This window comes from Eubalaena glacialis, chromosome 13, assembly GCF_028564815.1.
Source record: "Eubalaena glacialis isolate mEubGla1 chromosome 13, mEubGla1.1.hap2.+ XY, whole genome shotgun sequence".
NCBI classification, from domain to species: Eukaryota; Metazoa; Chordata; class Mammalia; order Artiodactyla; family Balaenidae; genus Eubalaena; species Eubalaena glacialis.
In genome coordinates this window covers 80,447,692-80,472,689 of record NC_083728.1, presented here as the reverse complement: position 1 = coordinate 80,472,689, position 24,998 = coordinate 80,447,692, and the positions used below count along the sequence as shown (strand labels likewise).

The 24,998-nt window shown below is 37.9% G+C and overlaps 1 protein-coding gene across 4 annotated transcripts in view; it reads right to left on the bottom strand.

Annotated features, from left to right (window-relative positions):
* The window catches only part of LOC133103452 (S-adenosyl-L-methionine-dependent tRNA 4-demethylwyosine synthase TYW1), a 216,153-nt gene that overhangs the window by 57,689 nt on the left and 133,466 nt on the right, over positions 1-24,998 (bottom strand). For all 4 annotated transcript variants that reach the window (XM_061208851.1, XM_061208852.1, XM_061208850.1 and 1 more), the window contains one exon: positions 18,390-18,557. In XM_061208851.1, coding sequence (XP_061064834.1) covers positions 18,390-18,557 — 168 coding nt within the window. The remainder of the gene's footprint in view (positions 1-18,389; positions 18,558-24,998) is intronic.

Genomic DNA, 24,998 nt, shown 5'->3' with positions numbered 1-24,998 from the left:
CAAAAGGTCACAGATGGTCTCAAAAATACCCACAAGCGCAATACGGTATGGCCTGACTAGACGATGCCAGGCTGCTGAGGATGTGTGTGTGGTCTTGCTGACCAGATGGGCCAGTTCTACAGGCTCCCACCACCTAGAACAATCAAACTGTGGTACAAAGGGCCCTGTTCTCATTACTTCCACGTCTTTCACACTTGGAAAATTTCATTAAACAGAATGATGACAAATAGGTCTTTTATTATTTTAAATGTTTAATAAGGTTCTATTAAAGATGTCAGATTAAACACAGGCATTTGCTTCATTTCTTCTTAAAATCTCACTAAAATGACTGTAAAGGTATTTCTAAAAGATATATAACCTATAAAAACAAAGAGGTCAGGAGAGGAGAAAACAGTATCAAACTTTTAGAAGCTTAAAAGATGACAGATAAGCAATAACTGGCTTAGCAGACCCAAGAGCTGAATCCTAATCTAGCAAACAGAAAAATCCAAGATTCAACCCAATTTATGCTTCAGAATTCCCCAAAGGCCCCAAACTGGTAGCGCCAGTCACCCCTGGAAGTGGGGCAGAAGAGGCCCCAACTCCCCCCGCCGCCAAAAAAAGAGCCCAAAGATTGGTTTACATTCTGACTAAGAAATTGTTAGAATCCAAGTTTCTGACCCCCTGGACATACACATAGCTGAGCACCTACCCATCCCACCCACCCCACCCCCCAACAGAAGACAAGAGGTTTATTCTAGGAAGACAATAAAATAGAAAATCTATGGACTATGGGACAGCAGGTACAGCGGAGAACAGGGCTGTCACACTGAAAATGAGAGATCAGAACAGTCCTACTCCCTGCTTCCTGACCCTTGGTGGCCATGAAGACTTCTTGGGTTCCCTAAGGAAATGGCCCAGGTAGATTTCTCTAAGATAAAGTCAAGCCCAGTCTACACACTTAGGATTCTCAGTATGCTTTTTAGTCTCGCACTTAAATATGAGCAGACAACTGACGATCATCTGAGGAAAACTTTTAACATGGAAGAGAGAGAAAATAAACAAAAAGAAAAGAGTAACAGAGTAAACAGAGCCTAGAGTAGGGAGGAAATGACAAAACAAAATAAAAATCCAAACAACTAAACTAAAACAATTATCCTCAGAGAAATGAGAGATTACTGTATTCATTTTAAAAAGTTACACTATAAAAAGAAACACTCAAAGAATGAAAAAGACTTTAGATTTTAAAATTATAGAAATGGAAATGAAAGATTCTTGAGAAAGTTAAGAAGTAAAATTTTAAACATTTCCTAGAATATAGAGTAAAAAAGAAAGGTAGAAAATAGGAGAGAAATATAAAAGAAAACTTAAGGACTAGCCCAAGAGACCCAATTTTTAAATAATAGGAGTTCCTGAAAGAAAGGAGAAGAAACAGGATGGAGGTACCTCAATGAAATAATTCTGGAAAAATTTTGAGAAGTGAAGGCCACGAGTTTCCAGATTGAAGGGGTCCATAATGGATGAAAATAGACATACTGTCTGAGGCCCATCTCAGTGAAATTTCATGGAAGGAAAACAATGGAGGCAAAGGAAAATCTAACAAGGAAAAATGGTCCTGTACAAAGGATTAAGAATCAGAAGGCCTTCAGAGTTCTCAACAGCTACACTGAAAGCTTAAAGACAGGGCTCCAATTGCACGGGGAAAATAATTTCCAACCTAGAATTCTATATCCAGCAAAACTATCAATCACATGTGTAGGGAGAATAAAAATATTTTTAGAAATTCAAAGTCTCAATAAATTGCACCTCCCACATACCCTTTCTCAGGAATCTACTGGAGGATGCTTCACCTGAATGAGGGAGTAAATTAAAAAGAGACCTGAAAAACCAGGAAAAAGATACCCCACACAGGAGAAAGCTAAAAGAAACCCCAGTAGGACAGCTGTGTGTCCAATGTAGGTGGGTCAGAAAGTGCCCCTGGAGAGACTCCTTTAAAAAGATGAACCTGATAGAAAATTCAACCCATCTGAAAGTCTGAAAGGAGAAACAGATGATGGCAGAGAGTTCAAGAGTTGATTTAGCTCAAGAACATAGAACAGACAAAAAAAAAAAAAGACAAATATTAACTCCAGGAAAACCAAAAAGTTGTGCCAGAAACAAACGGCAATCATAAAAGATTGCACTGCTCAACAGTGAGTACTATTCATATGGTCATAATAATGCATAAAATTATGGCATATGTATGCTAGGAAGGTGGGAGAATAGGAAGTGTGTGATGAGAAAAGGTAGAAGAAAATTTAACCCTCATCTTCCATAATACAAAGTAAAGAGATAATGAGCAAACAGAGAAAAACAAGCAAAAAAATCATCACTGTAGGTATTCTGTACAAATATTCTTCCAAATGATACTGTAGTATTCTTCATTAAAAATCAAATGATCAGCACCTTTAGGGAAGATCCTTTATTAAGAACCTGCTATAGGCAAGGCACTATACTAGATGCTTTATATATGTCACTTTATTTAGCTACCACAGTAACGTTGTAAACAGAGTTACCCCTATTTTGCAGATAAGAAAAATGAAAAACAGTGAGGCTGGGATCTGAAAACAGATATACCAGTACAAAGTTCAGGAGTTCCCCCAAGACCACTCCCACTTCTGCCACCAATTGCAAATTTAGGGGTTCCCAAGCTCACCTTCAGGTTTGACAGTTCACTACAAGGACCCACAGAATTCACTGAAAGCTGTTATACTCATAGTATGGCTTATTACAGCATAAGGATAGGGATTAAAATCAGCCATGGAAGAGGCACGTGGGCAGAGCCTAGGAGAGTTCCATGCAAGGAGTTTCCCGAAGTTCCCCCCAGTAGAGTCTTGGAACGTGCTACCTTCACCCAGGACGATGTCTGACAACAGGCGTGGAGTACCGCCAACCTGGGGAGCTCACCTGAGCCTTGGTGTCCAGGGATTTTAATGGGGTTTGTGCACCTAGACTTAGCTGCTTGCTGAGTGGCTGACCTTAGTTTCCAGCCTCTGGAGGTCGAGCAGGTCCTGTGGAGACCAAAGCCCCCACCCCAAACCACATACTCAGCGTAGACGATCTAGTGTGACCCAATGTGCCTCCAGATGAGCAAAGACACTTTTGTCAGGCAGGACATTCCAAGAGCTTAGAAATCACCTCCTGGAAGCTGAGGACAAATGTCAGCCCTTTCTTTGGGTAAAATTAATCCTTTATTGGATAACCAGACCTCAAAGTCCACATATAGAGAACAAAGTAGAATAATACAAAAATAAGAATCATACATACCATTTTCGTTTTCATACTCTTAAGAAGGGCTTTTATGTGATCTTAGTATCAATTATTTAGTAGTTGGCTCCTCCAAACATACAGTAATACTTAGGAACCAAACAACTAGAAAAGCACTGGTTAAAGGATGGAACAGGAGTGCTGCCAGACCTTCTCAGAACTCAGAAGTACACGTTAACTGGGAAGGAGTAGAGGGAGTCCTAAGGTAGTTACAGGGAGAGTGACTTTGGAATACAAAAAAAAGAGTGCTACAGTGAATTTCCCAGGTTTATGAATTTTGCTCTCACCTGTTGTAGCTACAACTGCATTGTTTGTTCTTTGGGTAAGAGGAGGCAAAGATCCCAAAGACAGACTTCAAAGTGTACCTGACTGCCTGTGACAGTGAGACGTTGAGACGAGTTGCCACCTTTTTCTGAGTTTACTGGTGATAAGTAGCATTCCCATGGCACAGCTGCCTGGGGAACCACTTTGAGAGGCAAAACTACAACAATGCGATTGAATTCTAGATATATCCAAGTGCAATTAAAAATTTTTTATCTGGAAACTCAGTTTCTGGAGTTTCAATCTTAATCCCCCATCCTGTTGGAGTAGAGCTAAGTCCTCTCAGTAGTGTCACCAAATTGCCAATTTTCTCTGACATTTTTCTGAAAGTAATTACTGGGAACAATCAGGCCTCCGATAAGAATGAGTTCCACATGTAACACAGAGGGGAAAATATTCAGTCAGTAGATTCTGTTAGGAAAACACTGCATTAAACCCTAATGGAGACATACAGTTCCCTTCTTATTCCAACAGGGGAAGGTGTGGGAGGTGACATCTCTTCATTCCCTCCCTTTACAGATTGTGAGTTTATATATCCAAGAGGGAGGCCTCTGTGATCAGTGCTTAATTACCTACAGGGCCTCAAATTCGGCAAAAAGTTTCTCAGTGTTGATGATCTTGGTGAAGATTAAGGAGATGCTGCTTGGTGAGCATGGGATGGGAAACTGCACCTTGTTTCCAAGGGACATTTCCCTTTCCCCACCCTGTCTGACTGCTCTGTGGCATTTGAGAGATAGTATAATGTAGTGGTCCAAAGTAGTCTTTGAATTTTGAAAGATATGGAATTGAATTCTAACTGTGCCCTATTTGTCCCTGGAGAAGATCTGTACTCTCTTAGCCTGAGATTCTTCCTTTGGAACATGAGGAAAAATAATATTTATGACTCATAAGATTTTTGTAAGGATTAAATGAATTAATGCATGCATAGTGTTATCAAAGTGACCTTAATAAATGTTACTGGTTGTTGAGTTTAACAGCAGACACTAAAACTAAGGAATGACACCAGACATCTCACTGATGATGAAAGATACTAGAAGATAATGAAAAGATTATGCTGGAAGACAACAAAATGATACCTTCAAAGTGCTGGAAGGAAATACCTCAGCTTAGAGTTTTCTACTTTGACAATTTATCATTCAAGAGCAAAAGTGAAATAAAGATGTTTCAGGGGAAAAAAAGACTAAGTTTACCACTTATGTCATCAAGAAGGAAACTGAACCCAGCAGGAACAACTGGGATGCAAGTGCGATTTACATGGATCCATCAAAACATGCATTAATTGCAGGAAAGAGTACTGGAAAGTCCCTGTATTGTGCTGAAGGAGGACAGCAATGTCAATTAACTTCAGAATTAAACTAAGTAAAAACTTTTAAAATATAAGAGTACATGATTCTGGGAAGGTGGTGCAGTAGGAAGCATTAGGAAGACTTCTCTCAACCCAGACAAAAATTATACTGGCAGAATCTTGCCTGACATAACTATTTTGGAACTCTGAAGTCTACTGAAGGTTTGCAACTTTGAGGGGAAGGTTTGAACTGTAAATTGTAGTTAATTTCAGTTTAGACAGACAGTAGCTACCCACCCCTCACTCCCCATGCCCACAGCAGGCAGCTGTAAACATGTTCCTGGAGCAGCCTGTGGGAGACAGGGTGGGCACTGAGGACCCTGTCCTCCAAACACTGGGGATCTGTCTTCTGACCGTCAATTGCTGCTTCTGATCTCAGAGGTGTAAATAGATTAAATTCTGCAATCAAAAAACAGAGATTGGAAAAATGGATTAAAAAACCCATAATCCAACTATATGCTGTTTACAAGTGCTTTACTTTATGTCCAATGACAAAATAGGTTGAAAGTGAAAGGATGAAAAAAGATATTCCATGCAAACAGTAACCAAAAGGAGAAGTGGCTATACTAATATCACACAAAACAGACGTCAAATCAAAAAGGTTACAAGAGACAAAGAAGGACATTATATATCAGTAAAAGGTTCAGTACAGCAAGACAATACAACAATTATAAACATTTATGTACCTGATCACAGATCATCAAAATATATGAACCAGATATTGAGAGAATTGAAGGGAGGAATAGACAGTTCTATAACAATAGTTGGAGACTTTAATATATCATACTCAATAATGGATAGAACAACCAAACAGAAGATAACTACAGAAACAAAGGACTTGAACAACACAATAAATCAACTGATCAACAGACATACATATATAAAAGTCCTAGCCAGAGCAATTAGACAAGAAAAAGGAAAAAAAGCATCCAAATAAGAAATGAAGAAGTAAAATTATCTCTGTTCAAAGACGATATGGTTTTATACATAGGCAAGTCTTCTCTTGAGAATTTGGCACTTGAGATTGAACCAAGTGGTGGTGGATGCTTGAGCTAAATTGGGGCTACAGCAGCCATAACAAGTGGTTTGAAAATGAAGAAGCAAAAGAAGCCATGAGAGAGGAAGGGAGGAAGGGAATAATGTCCTTTGTTATCGTCTAGAAATTTTATAGAGTTATAGTTTATGTTTAAGTCTAAGGTACATTTTGAAAGTTGTAAGATCATCTCAAAAGACACAGAAAAAGCATTTGATAAAATTCAACATCCGTTCATGATAGAAACTCTTAATAAATTAGGCAGGGAAGAAACATATCTCAACATAATAAAGGCTGTGTAAGACAAGCCCATACTCAATGGTAAAAGGCAGAAAGCTTTTCCTCTAAGATCAGGAACAAAACAAGGATGCTTATTCTCACCACTCCTACTCAGCACAGTACCAGAAGACTTAGGTAGAGCAATCATGCAAGAAAAAAATAAAATTAAAGGTATCAGAATTGGAAAGGAAGATGTAAAATTGCCTCTATTTGCTGATGACATGAACCATGAAAGAAAAATTGATAACTTTATTAAAATGAGAAACATTTGCTCTGAGAAAGGCACAGGTAAGAGAATGAAGAATCGGGTCACGTAGACTGGGAGAAAATATTTGCAAAACATATCTGATAAATGACTTGTATTCAAAATATATTTTAAAAACTCTTAAAACTCAACAATAACAGAACAACCAATCCAATTAAATAAATGGGCAAAAGATCTGACCTCCTTACCAAAGATGTACAGATGGCAAACAAGCATAAGAAAAATATGTTCATTCATGTTTCCATGCCATTATACGCTTTTCAAAACCTACAGAACTTTATAACACAAATACTGAACCTTAAAGTATGCAAGTTTAAAAAGTCATTTAGGAGGTCAGGGGAACCCAGGAAGAGGAGCAGACTGTGACAAGACAGTCTACTAAATTACAAATGTGTGAAATAACTTCAGTGAAGGGGAGCGGGTGGAAAGGGCACTGACCTAAGTAATTTTAAAAATAAGTGGAGCCTGTACGACTAAAGGCAAAAGAAACTAAACATAAACACTGTATTCTAGGGTTAAAAATTCTGATACTGCTATATATTTTACATACACTGGAATTGAACAATTAAGTAAACAGATGACTGGTAACAGGAGCTAGGATTAGAGTCTCACTGTTGGAGTGTGAATTTACAAATAAGCAAGGAGAGGAGACTAGGATGAGTCATGTGGTAACAGATTAGAGTCTGAGACATCAGTATGTTTAGCTTAATATAGATACAAATGGTACATATAGAAATATTTACCTATACGTGTATATACGAAGGTTAGTATTGATATATACACATATATTTCTTTGCTCTGTCATCTAAGAGGGCCTAAAACAAACAACACTCTAGTAGCAACGAGCACACCTTCACCCAGATCTTGGTTTCTAACACCATTCTCCAATAAAAGAAACCACAGATCCTGAGAGAAATGGCTGATTCTAGGACTGGGGTAGGAAATATACAAGATGAGCCTGGAGCTTCTTGTGGTGCGAGAAAGGAAAGAGCTCAAAATGAACAAACCCCGCCCTCCCCAAACACACACATTGATGGGGGTATGTAAAAGAAACACAGGAGCCAACTAAAAGAGCTCTTAATAGCCAAAGCTAGAATAGGTTGGGCAAAAGTAATAAAGTTGAATTGGATTATAACCCAAAGTTATAAAATAAATATCCATGAGCCTATACTGATATAAAAATGATTGAATAAATTAATAAATGGGAAGAAGAGACAAACCTGTGCAGAAGAATTCCAAATAATTTATGCAGATATTCCACCCTCAAGGATGTGGAGTGTAACTCTCACTCCTTAGATATGCGCTGAATATAGACTTCCTTCCAAAGGAGAGAGGGGAAGGAAGAACTTTCCTACAGAAAGGGAGAGGGGAAAACAAACACTGACAAACACTGCCACAGCTTGCTGATCAAGGTCAAAATCAAGGGAGCTTGACATGATGTGATGAAAATGGCACTCTACCTCTGTGATCTTCCTCCTAAAAACCCATAAACGCAAGTCTTATGAGAAAAACATTGGACAAATTCCAGTAGTGGTGCATCCTACAAAATACCTCCTGACTACTCCTCAAAGTTATGGGATCCTAGAACAGAAAAAGGCCATTAAGTGAAACCTAAGGAAATCTAAACTATGGACTTCAGTTAATAATAATGTATCAATATTAGTTCATTGATTGTAACACATGTACTATATACCAATGTAAGATGTTAATAATAGGCCAATCCGGGGCATACAGTAACCCTCTGTACTATCCTCTCAATTTTTCTGTAAATCTCAAACTGTACTAAAACAAAGTTTATTTTAAAAAAATAAGGAATTAAGTTTAAAAACAATGCTATGTGGATTCTGCAAGCCATGCATATAACCTACCACTTGGTTTCCACAGACAGTGAACCACTATAATTGGACATTACCAATATGTAGAAAGGACTTCACATTTCTGAACTGAAATGATCAAAGTATATCAGATTCATCATGGTCTTACTAGTTTGCAGACTGACAGGACCACAGTTACATTTAAGCTGCTAGGCTGGAAACCCAGAAGCAGAAGGCTGACTGTACCTCCTTCTCCCAGCCAGCCCCTCCAAATCACACAGGCAGGCTGACCCTCCTCTCACCAACTATCTGTAGTCATCTCTCTGTCCCTCTAGCTCAACCCTGGAACTGGAGTATGCTGACTTATTTATCTCATTGTGAGTCTTTTTTATCTTTCCTTTGTTCAAAGTCAGAGACGCTCACTGAACTTTCTACTTCCATCTACTCTTCCACCCACTTAAAAAACCTACTTCTCATCAACAGCAGAAACTCCTCTATGTTTCTGTTTAGTCTGAACATCACTTCTAAATAACAAAACTGTTCTGTAGAGATGTTAAAAAGTAATCATCCATTAAAAAAATATTCCCCTATTAGAATTCAGAAATGCTTTGCATGTGGTGTAGCATATGGCAATGAAAAGATCACTGCACTGCAAATGACCACAGAGTATTCTGGGAATGGATAGAGTAATACAAATTATAATAAACTCTCCAGAGGCTAATTCATGTTGTGAAAACCTTGCAAATTTAATGCAGGATCTTTAAAGGTCATCTAAATATAGTCAACCCATGCTTGGGGTCTCTCTAGAATTTATTTATTTATTTATTTATTCATTCATTCATTCATTCACAATTCACCTTACATTCTGAGCTATCCTGGTTCAGAGAGAATTTTAAATTTTTGAAATGGGTAAAGAAAGAAAGGCCACAGTTTGGGGATTTTCAATGCTGCACTTTCTGGCAATGTTCTTATTTTTGCTGGCCAACTTTACTAGAATCAAAAAAGTAAAACTCTTAGAGGAAAACATAGGCAGAACACTCTATGACATAAATCACAGCAAGATCCTTTTTGACCCAGCTCCTAGAGAAATGGAAATAAAAACACAAATAAACAAATGGGACCTAATGAAACTTAAAAGCTTTTGCACAGCAAAGGAAACCATAAACAAGACCAAAAGACAACCCTCAGAATGGGAGAAAATATTTGCAAATGAAGCAACGGACAAAGGATTAATCTCCAAGATTTACAAGCAGCTCATGCAGCTCAATAACAAAAAAACAAACAACCCAATCCAAAAATGGGCAGAAGACCTAAATAGACATTTCTCCAAAGAAGATATACAGATTGCCAACAGACACATGAAAGAATGCTCAACATCAGTAATCATTACAGAAATGCAAATCAAAACTACAATGAGGTATCATCTCACACCGGTCAGAATGGCCATCATCAAAAAATCTAGAAACAATAAATGCTGGAGAGGGTGTGGAGAAAAGGGAACACTCTTGCACTGTTGGTGGGAATGTAAATTGATACAGCCACTATGGAGAACAGTATGGAGGTTCCTTAAAAAACTAAAAATAGAACTACCATACGACCCAGCAATCCCACTACTGGGCATATACCCTGAGAAAACCATAATTCAGAAAGAGTCATGTACCAAAATATTCATTGCAGCTCTGTTTACAATAGCCAGGACATGGAAGCAACCTAGGTGTCCATCATCGGATGAATGGATAAAGAAGATGTGGCACATATATACAATGGAATATTACTCAGCCATAAAAAGAAATGAAATGGAGGTATTTGTAATGAGGTGGATGGAGTTAGAGTCTGTCATACAGAGTGAAGTAAGTCAGAAAGAGAAAAACAAATACAGTATGCTAACACATATATATGGAATCTAAGGAAAAAAAAAAAAAAGGTCATGAAGAACCTAGTGGCAAGACGGGAATAAAGACACAGACCTACTAGAGAATGGACTTGAGGATATGGGGAGGGGGAGGGGTGAGATGTGACAGGGTGAGAGAGTGTCATGGACATATATACACTACCAAATGTAAAACAGATAGCTAGTGGGAAGCAGCCGCATAGCACAGGGAGATCAGCTCGGTGCTTTGTGACCACCTAGAGGGGTGGGATAGGGAGGGTGGGAGGGAGGGAGATGCAAGAGGGAAGAGATATGGGAACATATGTATATGTATAACTGATTCACTTTGTTATAAAGCAGAAACTAACACACCATTGTAAAGCAATTATACTTCAATAAAGATGTTTAAAAAAAAACAAAAGTACAGTACAGTAGGCAGGAGAGACTTTCAAAAGCATGAATAGGCATCAGTTTCCTGCTGCAGAAAAAAAAGAGGAATTCTGAATGAGAAAACAACTGGATTTAACAACTAGCAGGTTACTGATGACCTATAAAATAGCAAACTCAACAGTAAATATTCATCGAATAAATGAATGAGTAAATAAATAAGGAAGAAGGTAAGTAGTTACCAAAATTAGCAAGGAAGACGGAACAATGTCTCTGATTTCAGAAGGTAAGACAATGAATAAGGAAAGAAAATGAAGGTGAAGAGCTTGTTAATTCACTAAACAAACACTGAGAATCTAATATGTACCAGGTACTCTAGGAGGTGCTGGGAATGACAGTCCTTGTGTTCCAGGAACCCTGACTTCTTAGCGAAAACAGCCTTACAGAGGTGCATATAGCTCTGAAAGAAGCGGTCCCCAAGGAGGTTTGTTTTACAGTTTTAAAAAGCAGAAATTCACCAGATGAAGTGGGGTAACGGAGGGCAGGTCTAGCAGAAGAGATACCTTTGGCAAATACACAGAGGAAAGAAACAACATGGCAATGCCTAGTAAAGGCCCGGGGAGTGGGCGTGAAATGAAACTGAAAGGACTTGATTGTGAAGGCCATTAAATCCAAATAAAATGTTTAGGTTTTTCTCTTGCATGCTCTTTAAGATGGCATGTGTTTCAAAAATACAGCAGAGAACCAATAAACTTGGAATTGGCAGCAAAAACAATGAGGATGTTGAATAGTCAATGCCCACTCTCAATTATTTGTAGACTAAATGATCTGTTTTGTGGATTTTGTTTTTGTCTTTTTTCTTTGGTTATAACTCTGCTTTTACTACCCTTAAAAAGGCATTCATCTGTAAATTGCTAGCCTAATTATTAAATGGGATTTGATGGGGTCTGATTAGGATTAGGAAAAGATCTTTTCATATAAGTTTCTGAAAAATCTTTCCAGTAACACTACAGAGGTAGCCATGCAACCATACTGGGTGACACTTTTAACATAAGCAAACAAAATGAGTTTACGTGCAAATAATCTAATAATAACAAACAGTGCCAAGTGGACTGGTTATTACTGTTCACTGGGGAGATAGTAAACAAAAAACTATAAATGTCAAAACTGTGTAGTCATAAGTCTTCTGTTCTGGAAAAGAAATGTATTTCTACAGCTAAAACCCCTAGATATTATATATAAAACAAACATAAGGCGGCTCTGAAAGGTGGAGATAAGAAGGCAGGTTGGCTAGGGACTGCAGGACCTAAGGAACGTAGCGATACATTCCCTGGGTTTTAATTTTGGCTCATATATCCTGGACTGTGTGCGAGAATTCAGAAGCCTGGTTAAAGCCCACAATCTAGAAACACCAATGAGCACTCACAATTAAAAAAAAAAAAAAAATTAAGCCTCAGATAAAGCCTGCTCTCCCTAGCCAAAGGACTAGGAAAAGGGCAGCCAAGCAAGACAGAAAATGTTTACATAATAACCATCCTAGGCCAAGAGAAAAACTGGCCTCATTCTCACCCCAGTCAGCAAACACCTAGTGGGGATCCTAGACTTCCACATTCGCCCAGCTGTACTGAGCTGTACCCTCCCCCTCCCACTGCTGGGGAGGTGTCAGAGAAGGTGCAGTGGGGAATCCTGCCATCCCAACCCCCCTCTATTGTTTCAGTGGAGACCCTGTAGAGATTGGCAGGGTACATTAAAAAAGCACCAGCCAACTGTATATTGTCTCTAAGAGACTCACTTCAAATATATGATACAGGTAGATTGAAATTTAAAAGACAGAAAAGATATACAATGTAAACATCAATCAAAAGAAAGCAGAAGTGGCTATATTACTGTCAGATATTGTACACTCCAAGGCAAAGAAAATTTACAGGAACAAAGAGGGACATTACATAAATGAAAAATAGGTCAAATCCACCAAGACGATACAGAAATCCTAAATGAGTATGCACCAAACAGCACAGTTGCCAAATATATAAAGCAAAAACTGACAGAACTGAAAAGAGACATAGAAAAACCCACACTTACAGCTGAAGACCTCAACACTTCTCACTCAATAACTGATAGAACTATATAGATAATCAGCAAAGATACAGAAGAACTCAACACCACCACCAACCAACAGGATGAAATAGACATTCACAGAACACTCACCCAACAACAACACAATGTATATTCTTGGCAAGCGCACACAAAACATTTACCAAGATAGACAACATCCTAGTCCACAAAACAAACCTCAATTAAAAGAACCGAGATCATAGAGAGTATGTTCTCTGATTATAAGAGAATCAAACTTGAAAGCAATAACAGAAACACAACAGGAAAAAAAAAAACCCAAACACTAGGAAACTAAACAACAAACTGCTAAGTAATCCATGGGCCAAAGAAGAACATTTAGAGCATTAAATGTTTACATTAGAAAAGAGGAAAAGTCAATAATCGAAGTCCTTATCTTAAGAAACAAGAAGCAAAGAAACCCAAAGTAAACAGAAAGAAGGGCATAATAAAGAGAAGCGCAGAAATAGATGAAATTGAAATCTGAAAAAAAGAGAAAAACCTATGAAACAAAAAGATAGTTCTTTGTTTTGTTTTGTTTTTTAAAGATTTTTCTTTTTTGATGTGGACCATTTTTAAAGTCTTTATTGAATTTGTTACAATATTGCTTCTGTTTTATGTTTTGGTTTTTTGGCCACGAGGCATGGGGGATCTTAGCTCCCCAACCAGGGATTGAACCTGCACCCCCTGCATTGGAAGGCGAAGTCTCAACCACTGGACAGCCAGGGAAGTCCCCAAAACATGGTTCTTTGAAAAGACCAATAAAATCAACAAACTGAATAAACCAACAAAAACAAAACAGAGAAGACACAAATCAACCAAATCAGAAATGAAACAAGATGTTGTACAGACATTGAAAGGAAAATAAAGTAATACTATGAACAATTTACTCACATAAACTTGACAACTTAAGATGAAATGGACCAATTCCTTGAAAAGTACAAACTACCACATCTCACCCAAGATGAAAGATAATCTAAATAGCCTTGTAACTATTACAGAAATGTAATTCATAATTTAAAAACTCCCCCCAAAATATGCTTCTAAGCCCAGACAGTTTCACTGGAGAATTCTACTAAACATATAAAGAAGAATTAACAGCAATTCCATACAATCCCTCCTAGAAAACAGGAGGAAACCTTTCCCAACCTGCTTTATGAGGCCAGTATTACCCTAATACTAAAATCATAGACAGTATTAAAAAAGAAAACTACAGACCTATATTCCTCATGAACATAGAGGCAAAACTCTTTTTTAAAATATTAGCAAAAAGAATTCAGCAATATATAAAAAAGAAATACACACGATGACTAAGAGGGGTTTATTCCAGGGATGCAAGCATGGTCCAATATTCCAAAATCCATGTAATCCATCATATTAATGGGTAAAAGAAGAAAAATCACATGTTCATAGCAACGGAGAAAAAGGATTTGACTTAATAATTTTATTGTGAATAAACACCCATTCACAATAAAACCCCTCAGAACACTAGAAATAGAGGGAAACTTCCTCAATTTGGAAAAGAACAAGTATAAAAAACCTACAGCTAACATAAAATTAAACAGTGAAAGGCTAAACGCTCTCCCCCGAGATAGGAAAAAGATAAGAATGTCCAAAATCACTGTTCTTATTCAATAAAGTACTCAAAGTCTTAGTAAATGTAATTAAGTAAAGGAAATTAAAGGGATGCCAATTGGAAAAGAAGAAAACAAAACTGTCCCTTTTTGTAGAAGATATAATGGTCTACGTAGAACACCCCAAGAAATCTACTAAAAAAATCCTGCTAGAAATAATAAGTGAATCAGCAAGGTTGCAGGATATAAGATCAACATACAAAAATTAATTCTATTTCTACAGAATTCAATGACCATGTGACAACTGAAATTAAAAATGCAATACCATTTATAATTGCTAAAACAGAAAAATACTTAGGTATAAATCTAACAAAGTAGGGGAACCTGTATGCTAAAAACTATAAAATGCTCATTAACGAAATCAAAGATCTAAATAGATCGTGTTCATGATATGCAAATTAAGACCCACTGAGATCATGACAAACCTGTTAGAACAGCTAACCTAAAAAATGGCAATACCAAATGTTGGTTAGGATGTAGAGAAACTGGATTTTTCATGCATGGCTGTGCTTGACATTCTTCATGGCTGAGGTGCTGTGGCCCTCACTGCACAGCCTGGTGTCAGAACTCAGCAGGTGTCTAATAAACACTTACAGAACTAAACTGGCCTGAATGAGATACAGTGCCATTTATTTCCCCTATGTCCATGTTTACACTGGGAAGAGAGAAGAAATCTTAGAGACTGAAGTCAAGTATTGGTCTAACATAAAATTTCCCAGTTTTAAACTCTCCTTTGAATGGCGTCAGTGGTATCAAAAGATGCCCTGTGGTGCAAGAAAGACCAATGGACTAGAGGGCAGAAGGCTGTGGGTCTAGATTTGGCTCAGCCACTTTATGAGACTTTAAGGAAGTCTCTTCACCATCTGATCAGTTTCCACAGGGAAAAAGTGAGGTAAAACGTGTCTCCAAATCTCAGAAGTGATATTCTAATCCTAAACCTCATATTATTTCTATAAATAATTTTCTACATACATTGTACATAACACAATAAGATAAGGTACATAAGGAGACAAGGCAACATAACTGAGAACCAACAGAAACAACAGATAACAGAAACAAATCCACAGAGATTTTAGATATTGGAGTTATCAGATACAAACAATGAAATAGCTGTATTTCCAATATTCAAGAAGATAAAAGCCAAGCTTGAAAATTTCAGCAGGGAACTGGAAAGCATACAGTGTGATATATCATATTTGAAACAAACAAAACAAACAGAAATTATTTAACTGAGAAACATACTATCCAAAATTTAAAAATTGATGTGGCATTTAATAGCACGTGAGACACAGCTGAAGCAAAAATTAGTGACTTGGAATACAAATCAAAAGAAACTGTCCAAGTGAAATAAAAAATACAATAACACATGTTTAACTGGAGTTCCAGAAGAAAAATACTGGGGAAGAAGAAATATTTAATGAAATAAAAGCTAAGAAGTCTTCAACCAATGATGGAAAGTATCAACCCACAAATTTATGAAGCCCAAGAATTCCCAAAAAGGAAAATAAAAAGAAGTTCACAACTAGACACATTAGAGCATAAAACCAAAGGGAGAGAAAAAGAAACCAGAGGGAAGAAAACAACAAATCACCTTAAAAGAAGCAACAAACTAACAGCTGACTTTTCATCAGTGGAATTTAAAAGACAGGGGAATGTCTTTATGGTGTTGAAAGGAAACAAACACCAACCTAGAATTTGATACCCAGCTAAAATATACATTTTCGGACAAAAACTGAGAGTATGCCATCAGCAGACCTCCACTAAAGGAAATTTTAAAAGGTGCTTTTTCGGCAGAAAGAAAACAGTCCCAGATGGAGGCTCAAAAATGCAAAAAGGAACAGAGAACAAAATCATGTTTAAAATGCAGGTAAATCTAAATAAATACTGACTACATAAAGCAATTAACAATACTGTCCTTACACACATTTATAATTAATATACACAACAATGACAGCATGAGTTGGGAAGGGAAAAACGGAGGTTGTGTTCTAAAGTCGTTGCTTTGCACAGTTAGAGAGTAAAAGTATTTTAACACTAGACTGATTAGTCAAGTTTGCATGTAGTAATTTCTAGTGCACCCACTAAAAGAATAGAAAAAGTATATAATTCCCAGCCTAACCGGAGGAAAAATAAGACCTACTGTGGCTGAGAAAATGAAAGAAGTGCAGAAAGAGAAGGAAGAGGGGTTCCAGAAGAAGCTGGAGAGGCAGACAGAGACTGATCACATAGGACCCCAGGGGCCACATTAAGGATTTTGATTTTCATGCTAAAAGCAATGGGAGGTCAATCAAAGGCACCTAAGCAGCAGAGATCTACATTCTATAAAGACATCTTTGGCTATGGTGTGAAGACCTTATGGAAGAAGACAGAACTTTACTACCATTGTCAGGACTATTTCCAGAGCACTGCCCCGCCAATCAAATAATTTGTTTTGAAGGTACTATCTTACCTAAAAAAGTAACAATGAATAAAAAGCTAGAAAATAAAATTCAGTTTTTTTGGCTTTAATTTTTAAGATTTACTTTGTAAGTTAATTGTCTTTGCAGCTACTTTATTAACATTTCAAATACTAGGTAGCCTTTATTTCTTTGTTCCTTAATGCTCCCAGTACATATTCTTCTGTCTAAATATTTAAGTCTGACAGATCATTAGGTCAGATATATACAATCTAATTGGGACCAAGGCATGAGGGCCTTTTAACCTCCTGTTTGAGACTAGACCACGTGAAATTTTAATTGAGTGATTCTAATATTATTAAATATCATTAACCTGCAAAGCTGTTTAGGAAGCCACTTAGGTTGTGGAGGGAGGAAAAAGTGAGATTCGTGTTCAATTAAGCCTGACTTTACTTGCATACAGAGCATTTTTATAAGAAAAGGTAGCCCATTCTTTATTACCTTTTTGGTATTAATTTATCTTTATTGTGATATAATTCACAAACCATAAAATTCAACCTTTTAAAGCATACAGTTCAGTGGTTTTTAGTATAGTCACAAAGTTGTGCAACCAACACCACTAAATAATTCCAGAACATTTTTATCACTCCAAAAAGAAATCCCATACCTATTAGCAGTCACTTCCCAGTCTGCTCTTCCCCCAATTTCCAACAACCACTAAACCACATTCTGTCTCTAAGGATTTACCTATTCTGGACATTTCATATAAATGGAATCATACATTATGTAGTCTTTTGTGTCGATTTTTCATCTAGAATAATGTTTTCAAGGTTCAACCATGTCCACTTTTTTAAAAAGCACGTTTTAATGGAAAGTTTGAACAGGAAACTAGGCAGAGGAGTAAAACATACCTCTGTGCATCCATCATCTAGCCTCAACAATCCTCAACCCATCCACACACCCACATACTTCTTACTTCGTATCATTTTGAATCAAATCCCAGACATTATATTATTTCTGTATAAATATTTCAGTAAGGACATATCATTATGATCGCTACTCCAACACTGGCCTTCTGATTGGGTTTTTTTCTTTATAATGGCCTACCTCTACTAAAAATTGAATTTTTCCTTTGCTAGGCATTATTTACTTAAAAAATACATTAAATTCAGGCACTCGTTCTGTCTAATAAAAACACTAAAAGGGAAAAAGGAAAACCAAAATCCCAGAAATATTTCTGCAGAGGCCAAGATTCAAAGTGATCTAAAATTTGATAAACACCTCAATATTTCTTCTGACAGTCAGAAACACTCATATGGGGGTTGTTTACTATTTTCGCTTTCCCTTGTCACTCTGGGAAAGGACTAGAGGTTATTACAAGGGTGTTTTGTTTTGTTTCTCAGTACACACCAATTACAAGCCAGAAAGTACTTCAGGTGCCTGGGTGAGGGCTGAAAACAAAGCAATCTCACACAGAAAAGACAGTTTATGAGTCCAACAGACTGAATTCGGAGCTTTCTTAATGTTTGTTTTAGGAAAGGTAGCAAACAAGTAGATACTCATTATAATAAGGTGAGGGGAAAATAAAGAGAAAAGAGAGCAGGAAGGACAAGGGTGATGGAAGAATGCATACTTGAGTGGTTCTTACCTTCTTGTGAGCTATCAGGAGGCAGTTGGAATGTTCGTGTTCACAGGCAATTTCATAGTCGGCGATCAGATCCACCAACTCACAGACAAAGCGCACCACTTCTTCGTGCCAGGGCACGTTGGCCATGGTAAGACTGCTTGCCGAACTCTCTCCACAGTAGGTAACACCCTGTGGAAACATTACAACAGTTAGAGACAGTTACAGACCTATTTAAACGTCACAGAGGAAGAGCTTCAGAGCCAGAAAGGCTTCTACAGGTCAACCAATCCAATCCAAGCCAAGCCAATCCATATCTTAAAGTGAAGAAAGCAGTACAAAGATGATAAAATTTGCTTGGAAGCTCATACAAGTAGCGAGTGACAAAGACAGCAGTGGAGCTCCCAGGCCAGTGCTCTTTACACTCTGACAATCCTGATGCTTGGGTACTTGTGCTTTGTGCTACATCACCATCTACACTGTCTAGTCACAATAATGTATCTGAACTAATAACATCTTTCCATTCAGATTCATTTGTGCACCATAACAGATCGATTCTCATGGGATTATAATCCCCTAGTACAATAATGGAGGTATAGTTGACTCCCATAAAAATTCAGTGAATAATTTACTGACTGGGAAAATAAGATGAGCTCCTATTTTCTAGTATAATTTAGATTTGAGGTTGATAAACATTCTGTAAAGGGCCAGATAGGGATCCCTTTCAAATTATTCTTTTGGAATCATTCTAAGGAGATCACTTTGTAATGCATTTTTTATGTGGATATGTATAAACACAGAATCATGCCAAAATGAAAATACATGTGTAGAAATACATATACATATATATATATACACAGATATGTATATATATATATTTTTACATACACCTACATGTATACACGTGTATCTACCCCTAGAGAAATTCCCATTCAGTACAAATGCAGTAAGATAAATTGGTTTTTAACTCTTTTTAATTCTACCTGACAGCCCAGGCATGTAAGACACAAAAGTTTTATAACTAAGTTTTCCATTTGGTAAGTTACATAGTGATAAGTGATTAATAGTCATTTTCAATACTGACTATCGTAACTCTGCAGGCTCGCTAAATACCCAAGAAATCAAACTTTCTTGAAAAAAGACTCGAATAGTCTAGATGTGCTGCTACTAAGTAGGGAATAACTAAAATAGAATGAGGTTCTCTCTCACTCGTGCTCTCTCTCTCTCCCTCTCCCTCTCTCACACACACAGACTGGAGGGGATAGAATGACATTAAATGAAAAGCCCACAGTGAGCACTGCAGAGTGACCCTGACCCTACAGATGGCAGAGCTGGGAGGGGGCCAAAAACTCAGATGAGTTCTGCAAAACCCTCTACTCCAGATGGCTGTTCAAAGACTACTTACTGGTGTACTACACTGAGATGACCTTTGCTGAACATAAACTAGAGGAGACCCAGCTTAATTACAATAATCAAGAGAAGCTTCTCTATTAGCCCACTGATTTACAGAATTCATTAAACTGAATTTGGGTTTTAGCTGAATAAAAAAAAGCAAATAATACAATAGTTTAAAAAATCTTTAAGAAAGCATGGTTGAAAAACTGTACTAAACGTGCCCAAATACATGAAAATGATTTATTCATAAGTCAAATCAGTCATAAAAATGAACTTTACTTCACTTTAAATACTGTTTATGAGGGACGAAATATATGACCAACCATGTAGATACTGCTTAATTCAAAGGAATTTATTTTTTTAATAATATTTTCTTATTTATTTATTTATTTATGGCTGCGTTGGGTCTTCGTTGCTGCGCGCAGGCTTTCTCTAGTTGCAGCGAGCGGGGGCTACTCTTTGTTGCGTCGCACGGGTTTCTCATCGCAGTGGCTTCTCTCGTTGTGGAGCACGGGCTCTAGGCACGTGGGCTTCAGTAGTTGTGGCACGTGGGCTCAGCAGCCGTGGCTCGCAGGCTCTAGAGCACAGGCTCAGTAGTTGTGGCACACAGGCTTAGTTGCTCCGTGGCATGTGGGATCTTCCCGGAATCGGGTTCGAACCCGTGTCCCCTGCATTGGCAGGCGGATTCTTAACCACTGCACCACCAGGGAAGCCCCAAGAATTTATTTTTAATATTTAAAATGTTAGTTCATTGAAGCAGAGGTTTTAGGTAAGATCTTTTTTTTTTTTTTTTTTTAATTTATTTTGGCTGTGCTGGGTCTTAGTTGCGGCATGCGGGCTTCTTGGTTGTGGTATATGGGATCTAGTTCCCCGACCAGAGATGGAACCCAGGTCCCCTGCATTGGGAGCGTGGAGTCTTACCCACTGGATCACCAGGGAAGTCCCTAAGTAAGATCTTATTATTCATGACAATGGCTTTGGAAAATACTTTAATATCGATTATTCAGCAATAATAAAGCATGAAATGCTAAGGAGAGATTTGGTTTGGAAAGGAAATGAGAGAATGATTGCCATAGGTCGTCACTATGCGTTCACATTATACTTCTCTATACGTTCGCATGATGCTTTATCGTTAACAAAGCATTTTCACGTAAAAATTCTCATTTTAGCCAGACAAAATCCTCAGAGGTGGGGAGTATGGGTAACTTCCTGGGCCACCTGCGGAGCCCGAGCCTGTGCCGTGACAGAGCTGCCATGCGTAGAAACCGGCCTCACTGAATGGTCTCCCTAAGCCCTCCCTCAGTCTGGCTCCTCAACACCTCCCTCCGGTCCTCCCCCCTCTACATGGGCTACTTCACTTCATCGCACACTCCGGTCTACTGATGACCCGCCCAGACTGGATTCCTCATCACACTTGCCCCTGAATAGTCTAAAGACGTTTCGCTTTCCCTCACATCGCAGCTGCCCGCCACCGTTTCATGCCAGCACCACCTCCACTCCCACCCCGTTTGCCACCAGCACCAAGTTCTTTCCTCACAACTCTGGAAAAACAATGTCCTCAAGAAAACAGATGGGTATAATGTGGCAACTGAAAGCACTCATTCCAGAATTCCAAAGACTGAGAGGTGACAAGCAGACCCAAAGAAAGTTCCTGAAGAGCAGGACCACTTATGCATCTTCCTGTTTGTAGTGAAAAGCACAACCCACACCATTACACTGGTGACTTCTGGATGGACCACTCTGCTCCAGGACGTGGGGGCCATCAGGTCTTCTTCATGGGCTGCTTAGAAAGTTTACCTGGGGATTCAGTCTGTGGGAAGAGCAGTATTGTGGCTCTTGATATTCTAATTAAACTGACTGGTTGTCAAAAGACTCCTGGTATGATTGGTTTTGTCCCTGATAGTTTGAGGAGAAATGTCTTCATAACTTTTTGCAGCAATACATGTCACTCCTTTATCTTAAAAATGCTTCAATAGCTGTCCCCCCCCACCAAAAAACCAGCCCACGTTTCTCAGTCTAGCACCTGAGGCCTTCTTACTGGACTGCCCCACTCAGCATCCAGTCTTTCCCTGGCTAAATTCTCCACCATCTCTTTGATCTTCGGCCAGGAACCCCAGTCCCATCTAATCCCAATCTCATCATACCCTGTGCATCTCTCTTCTCAGATAACTGGCATAACTTTGATGTGTCTAAATCCTGAGCTCTTAGAGGGTGGGGGCCACACCCTATTCTTCTCTGTACCCCCAACCAATCTATTCTAAAGAGCAAGTCACATGTTCCTCTATGACATTAAACTCCAGAACTCTTTTCTGATCTAATACAAAATTTAATTCGTATTTTTCAAGATTTTTCTACACTTTAATGATTATGAACCAACTGATAATCACTGGTTAGGTATTGCTACATACATGAACCACCGGTAATACTCCCTACGTTTGTGTGCAGAAAGAGATTGAGACTATGCTAAGACATTTGTTTTGCAAGATGCATTCTGCAAGGATTGAGTTCTGTAGACAGTCATGGTGCTAATGCGAAGAGAGTTTTAAATCATTTGACAACGAGTAATTACTGAGCCCTTACTCTTCTCAAGGTGCAGTGCTAGGCAGAGAATACAAAGACGGTATTTCATTTACAGATGGATTGTGTTATGAAAGCTTTTCAATAAGGCAGATGTTTACAACACGAAACACATTTTCACAAACAAGTAAGCAAATAACGATGGTTAAGCTTCCCAGGCTAGCAAATATAGGTCTACTTAAGCCTAATGAAGCTAAAATACATGTTAATTTACAGAGAATGGAACAGAGAAATATTTTACAAGACTAGCAGTGAAAGAAAAGAGAAAATCAATATAATAGAGAAACAGCTTCTATTGATTCATTTTTAAATAATGTGCTTGATGGAAAGTGATCTAAACATTTACTGAACCCAGGCATATGTTACCCCCTTGAATTCTCAAAACAAGTCTATTAAATTGATATTCTAATACTGAGGAAATTTAGGCTCAAGGAGGATAAGTAACTTGTCCCAGGCTAAATGAATACATTTTAGGAATGTATCAAAGCTTACACAACTTCCCCACCTGAGACTATGAGAGACCCCCCTGAACCCTCCACATACACACACACACATCCAGGAAATCCAGGAAAAGGATATGAATGGTATCCGAGAGCCTCAGGTATTTCACTAGCCCAGGGTCACTTTGTGTTATCAATTTCACATCTTCAGGGCATTTATGGGACCTTGAGGTACTATTAAATTTTAACACCAACCCCATTTCAGGGTCGGGCCCTGGGAGACTTTTTCTTTTTACCAAAAGCATAGGTAAGGGATAAGCCTCCAAGTGCCACTCTGTGTCAGTGGGTGAATTTTTTCCTAATTCGTCCTTTCACTAAAGGTGAAAGGGCCTAGTCTTCTGCCGCATCCTGTCTCTACTGGAGCTGCAGAGTACCACCAGGCAATCTCCCTTTTTACAGCCCCTAAGGAATTCCCTTACAGACCTGACAGACTGACTATTCTCTCAAAAGTATGTTTACCATAACATTTACTTCTAAGTGTTTGCTTTTGGAGGAATCTGAGGTTATCTTAGGCTGCCATATTGCTAGCTCTTACCAAATGTTTTTTGGAGAGGCTTTATTACTATTATTTTTAAAACGCTTCCATTTTAGAAAATTTTACTTTAATTAATAAGACAACAACAAAAAAAAGCTGCCTTTTCAGACATTAAATAGTTTAACCCTACTGAACAGGAAAGCATGCCTTCTCCATTTACTGATTTCATTTCAATCATTTGAATTATAAAAGTAATGCATGCTCACTGCAACAATTCACACAACACAGAAATATGAAAAGTAAAACAAGCCTTTCCTTCCCCTTCTCCCAAATCGTACACTGTTAATGATTTGATATGTATCCTTCCATACTTTTCGTATATAAATGTATCTAAACATACACTGTTAAAAATTTGATCAAGTAGTAATTATTCTATAACTCGTTTTGTTTCTTAATAGTATACTATTTTCTGTAAACATCCCTTTTCCTACTTCATTCATCTCTTAAAGTATCTTTAAGAGAAAGATACTTCATTAACTTGCTAGACAAATGAGAGATGAATTTAATAAACCATGTGATCTAATCCTCAAAGGCCCAGGTACTTGATATTACAGGTCTCCTACCAGAGACAACTGATCATCACATGCTTTCCCCTGATACACACAAACTGTTGTCTATTACCTTATATTTTATAATTTAAATAAGACATTTAAAATTGTGATTAGATTACACACTTCTCCAAGATTTTTCAATTAAAAAAATCTCTCAAAGTAGTTCATTTTACTTCTGTAGATTTTGCCTTGTTCAATAAGACATCCATTTCCCAAACAGCATATCCAAATTTAGAAAAAAAATTTGTACCTATGATGCTTTGACGAGGCCTGGCACATGAAGACAGCTCAGAAATATTTGTTAAATGCAGGGATAAAATAGTAAAATGGAAATCTTGTTTGAAAGAAACTATGTCATTATAACATCTCAGCTATAAGCAGAAGGCTTCATCTGTTTCCTAGTTATGTTAATAGTTTGTCCAACTACAAAATGCCCATCAGAGAATTACACTGTTTACAAAGTAGCCATCTTTCTTTAAAATTTGGTTGATTCTTTTCAGATTACAAAATATCTTCTTCATTATAGGAAACATGACTGCAAAGAAAGAAGGAGAAAAAAAGGTGACAGTGCGATCCAGCCAAGTTAATAATAGAGGTTTTACTGCAGCATAATTTGAAGCAGCATTCTTTAATAGCTAAATCATAAATTAAAACACCACTAATCTCTGATGTTGGCAAGGTTTCCTTAAGCCAATGCATATATTTAAAGTGTAGCTTGTGTCTTTGCATATTAGACTTCTTGCCAAGAGTAGCCTTTTGAAATTAAGAGCAATTTTAAAAGAAAAGTGTCTTGACCTGACTAGAGGCTGCTACACACTCAGCAATATTTCATCTGCTCCTCTCACCTCCCCATCCCTCCAGAGGACAGTAATGCAGAACGCTGAACTTACTAAAAAACGGCTGTAAAACTGAAATATGCTCTGATGTGACAGAGTGCATCCAGCTTCATAAACATAAACTGAAGAGTGGAGCTTTGAGAGACTGGGTTAATTTTCTGGTCACTTTCTCTCATTCTGTGTATTCTTAGTTGTCCAAGAAAACTGTCCGCCTCTTAAAACTCTATAGCTTGAACTAC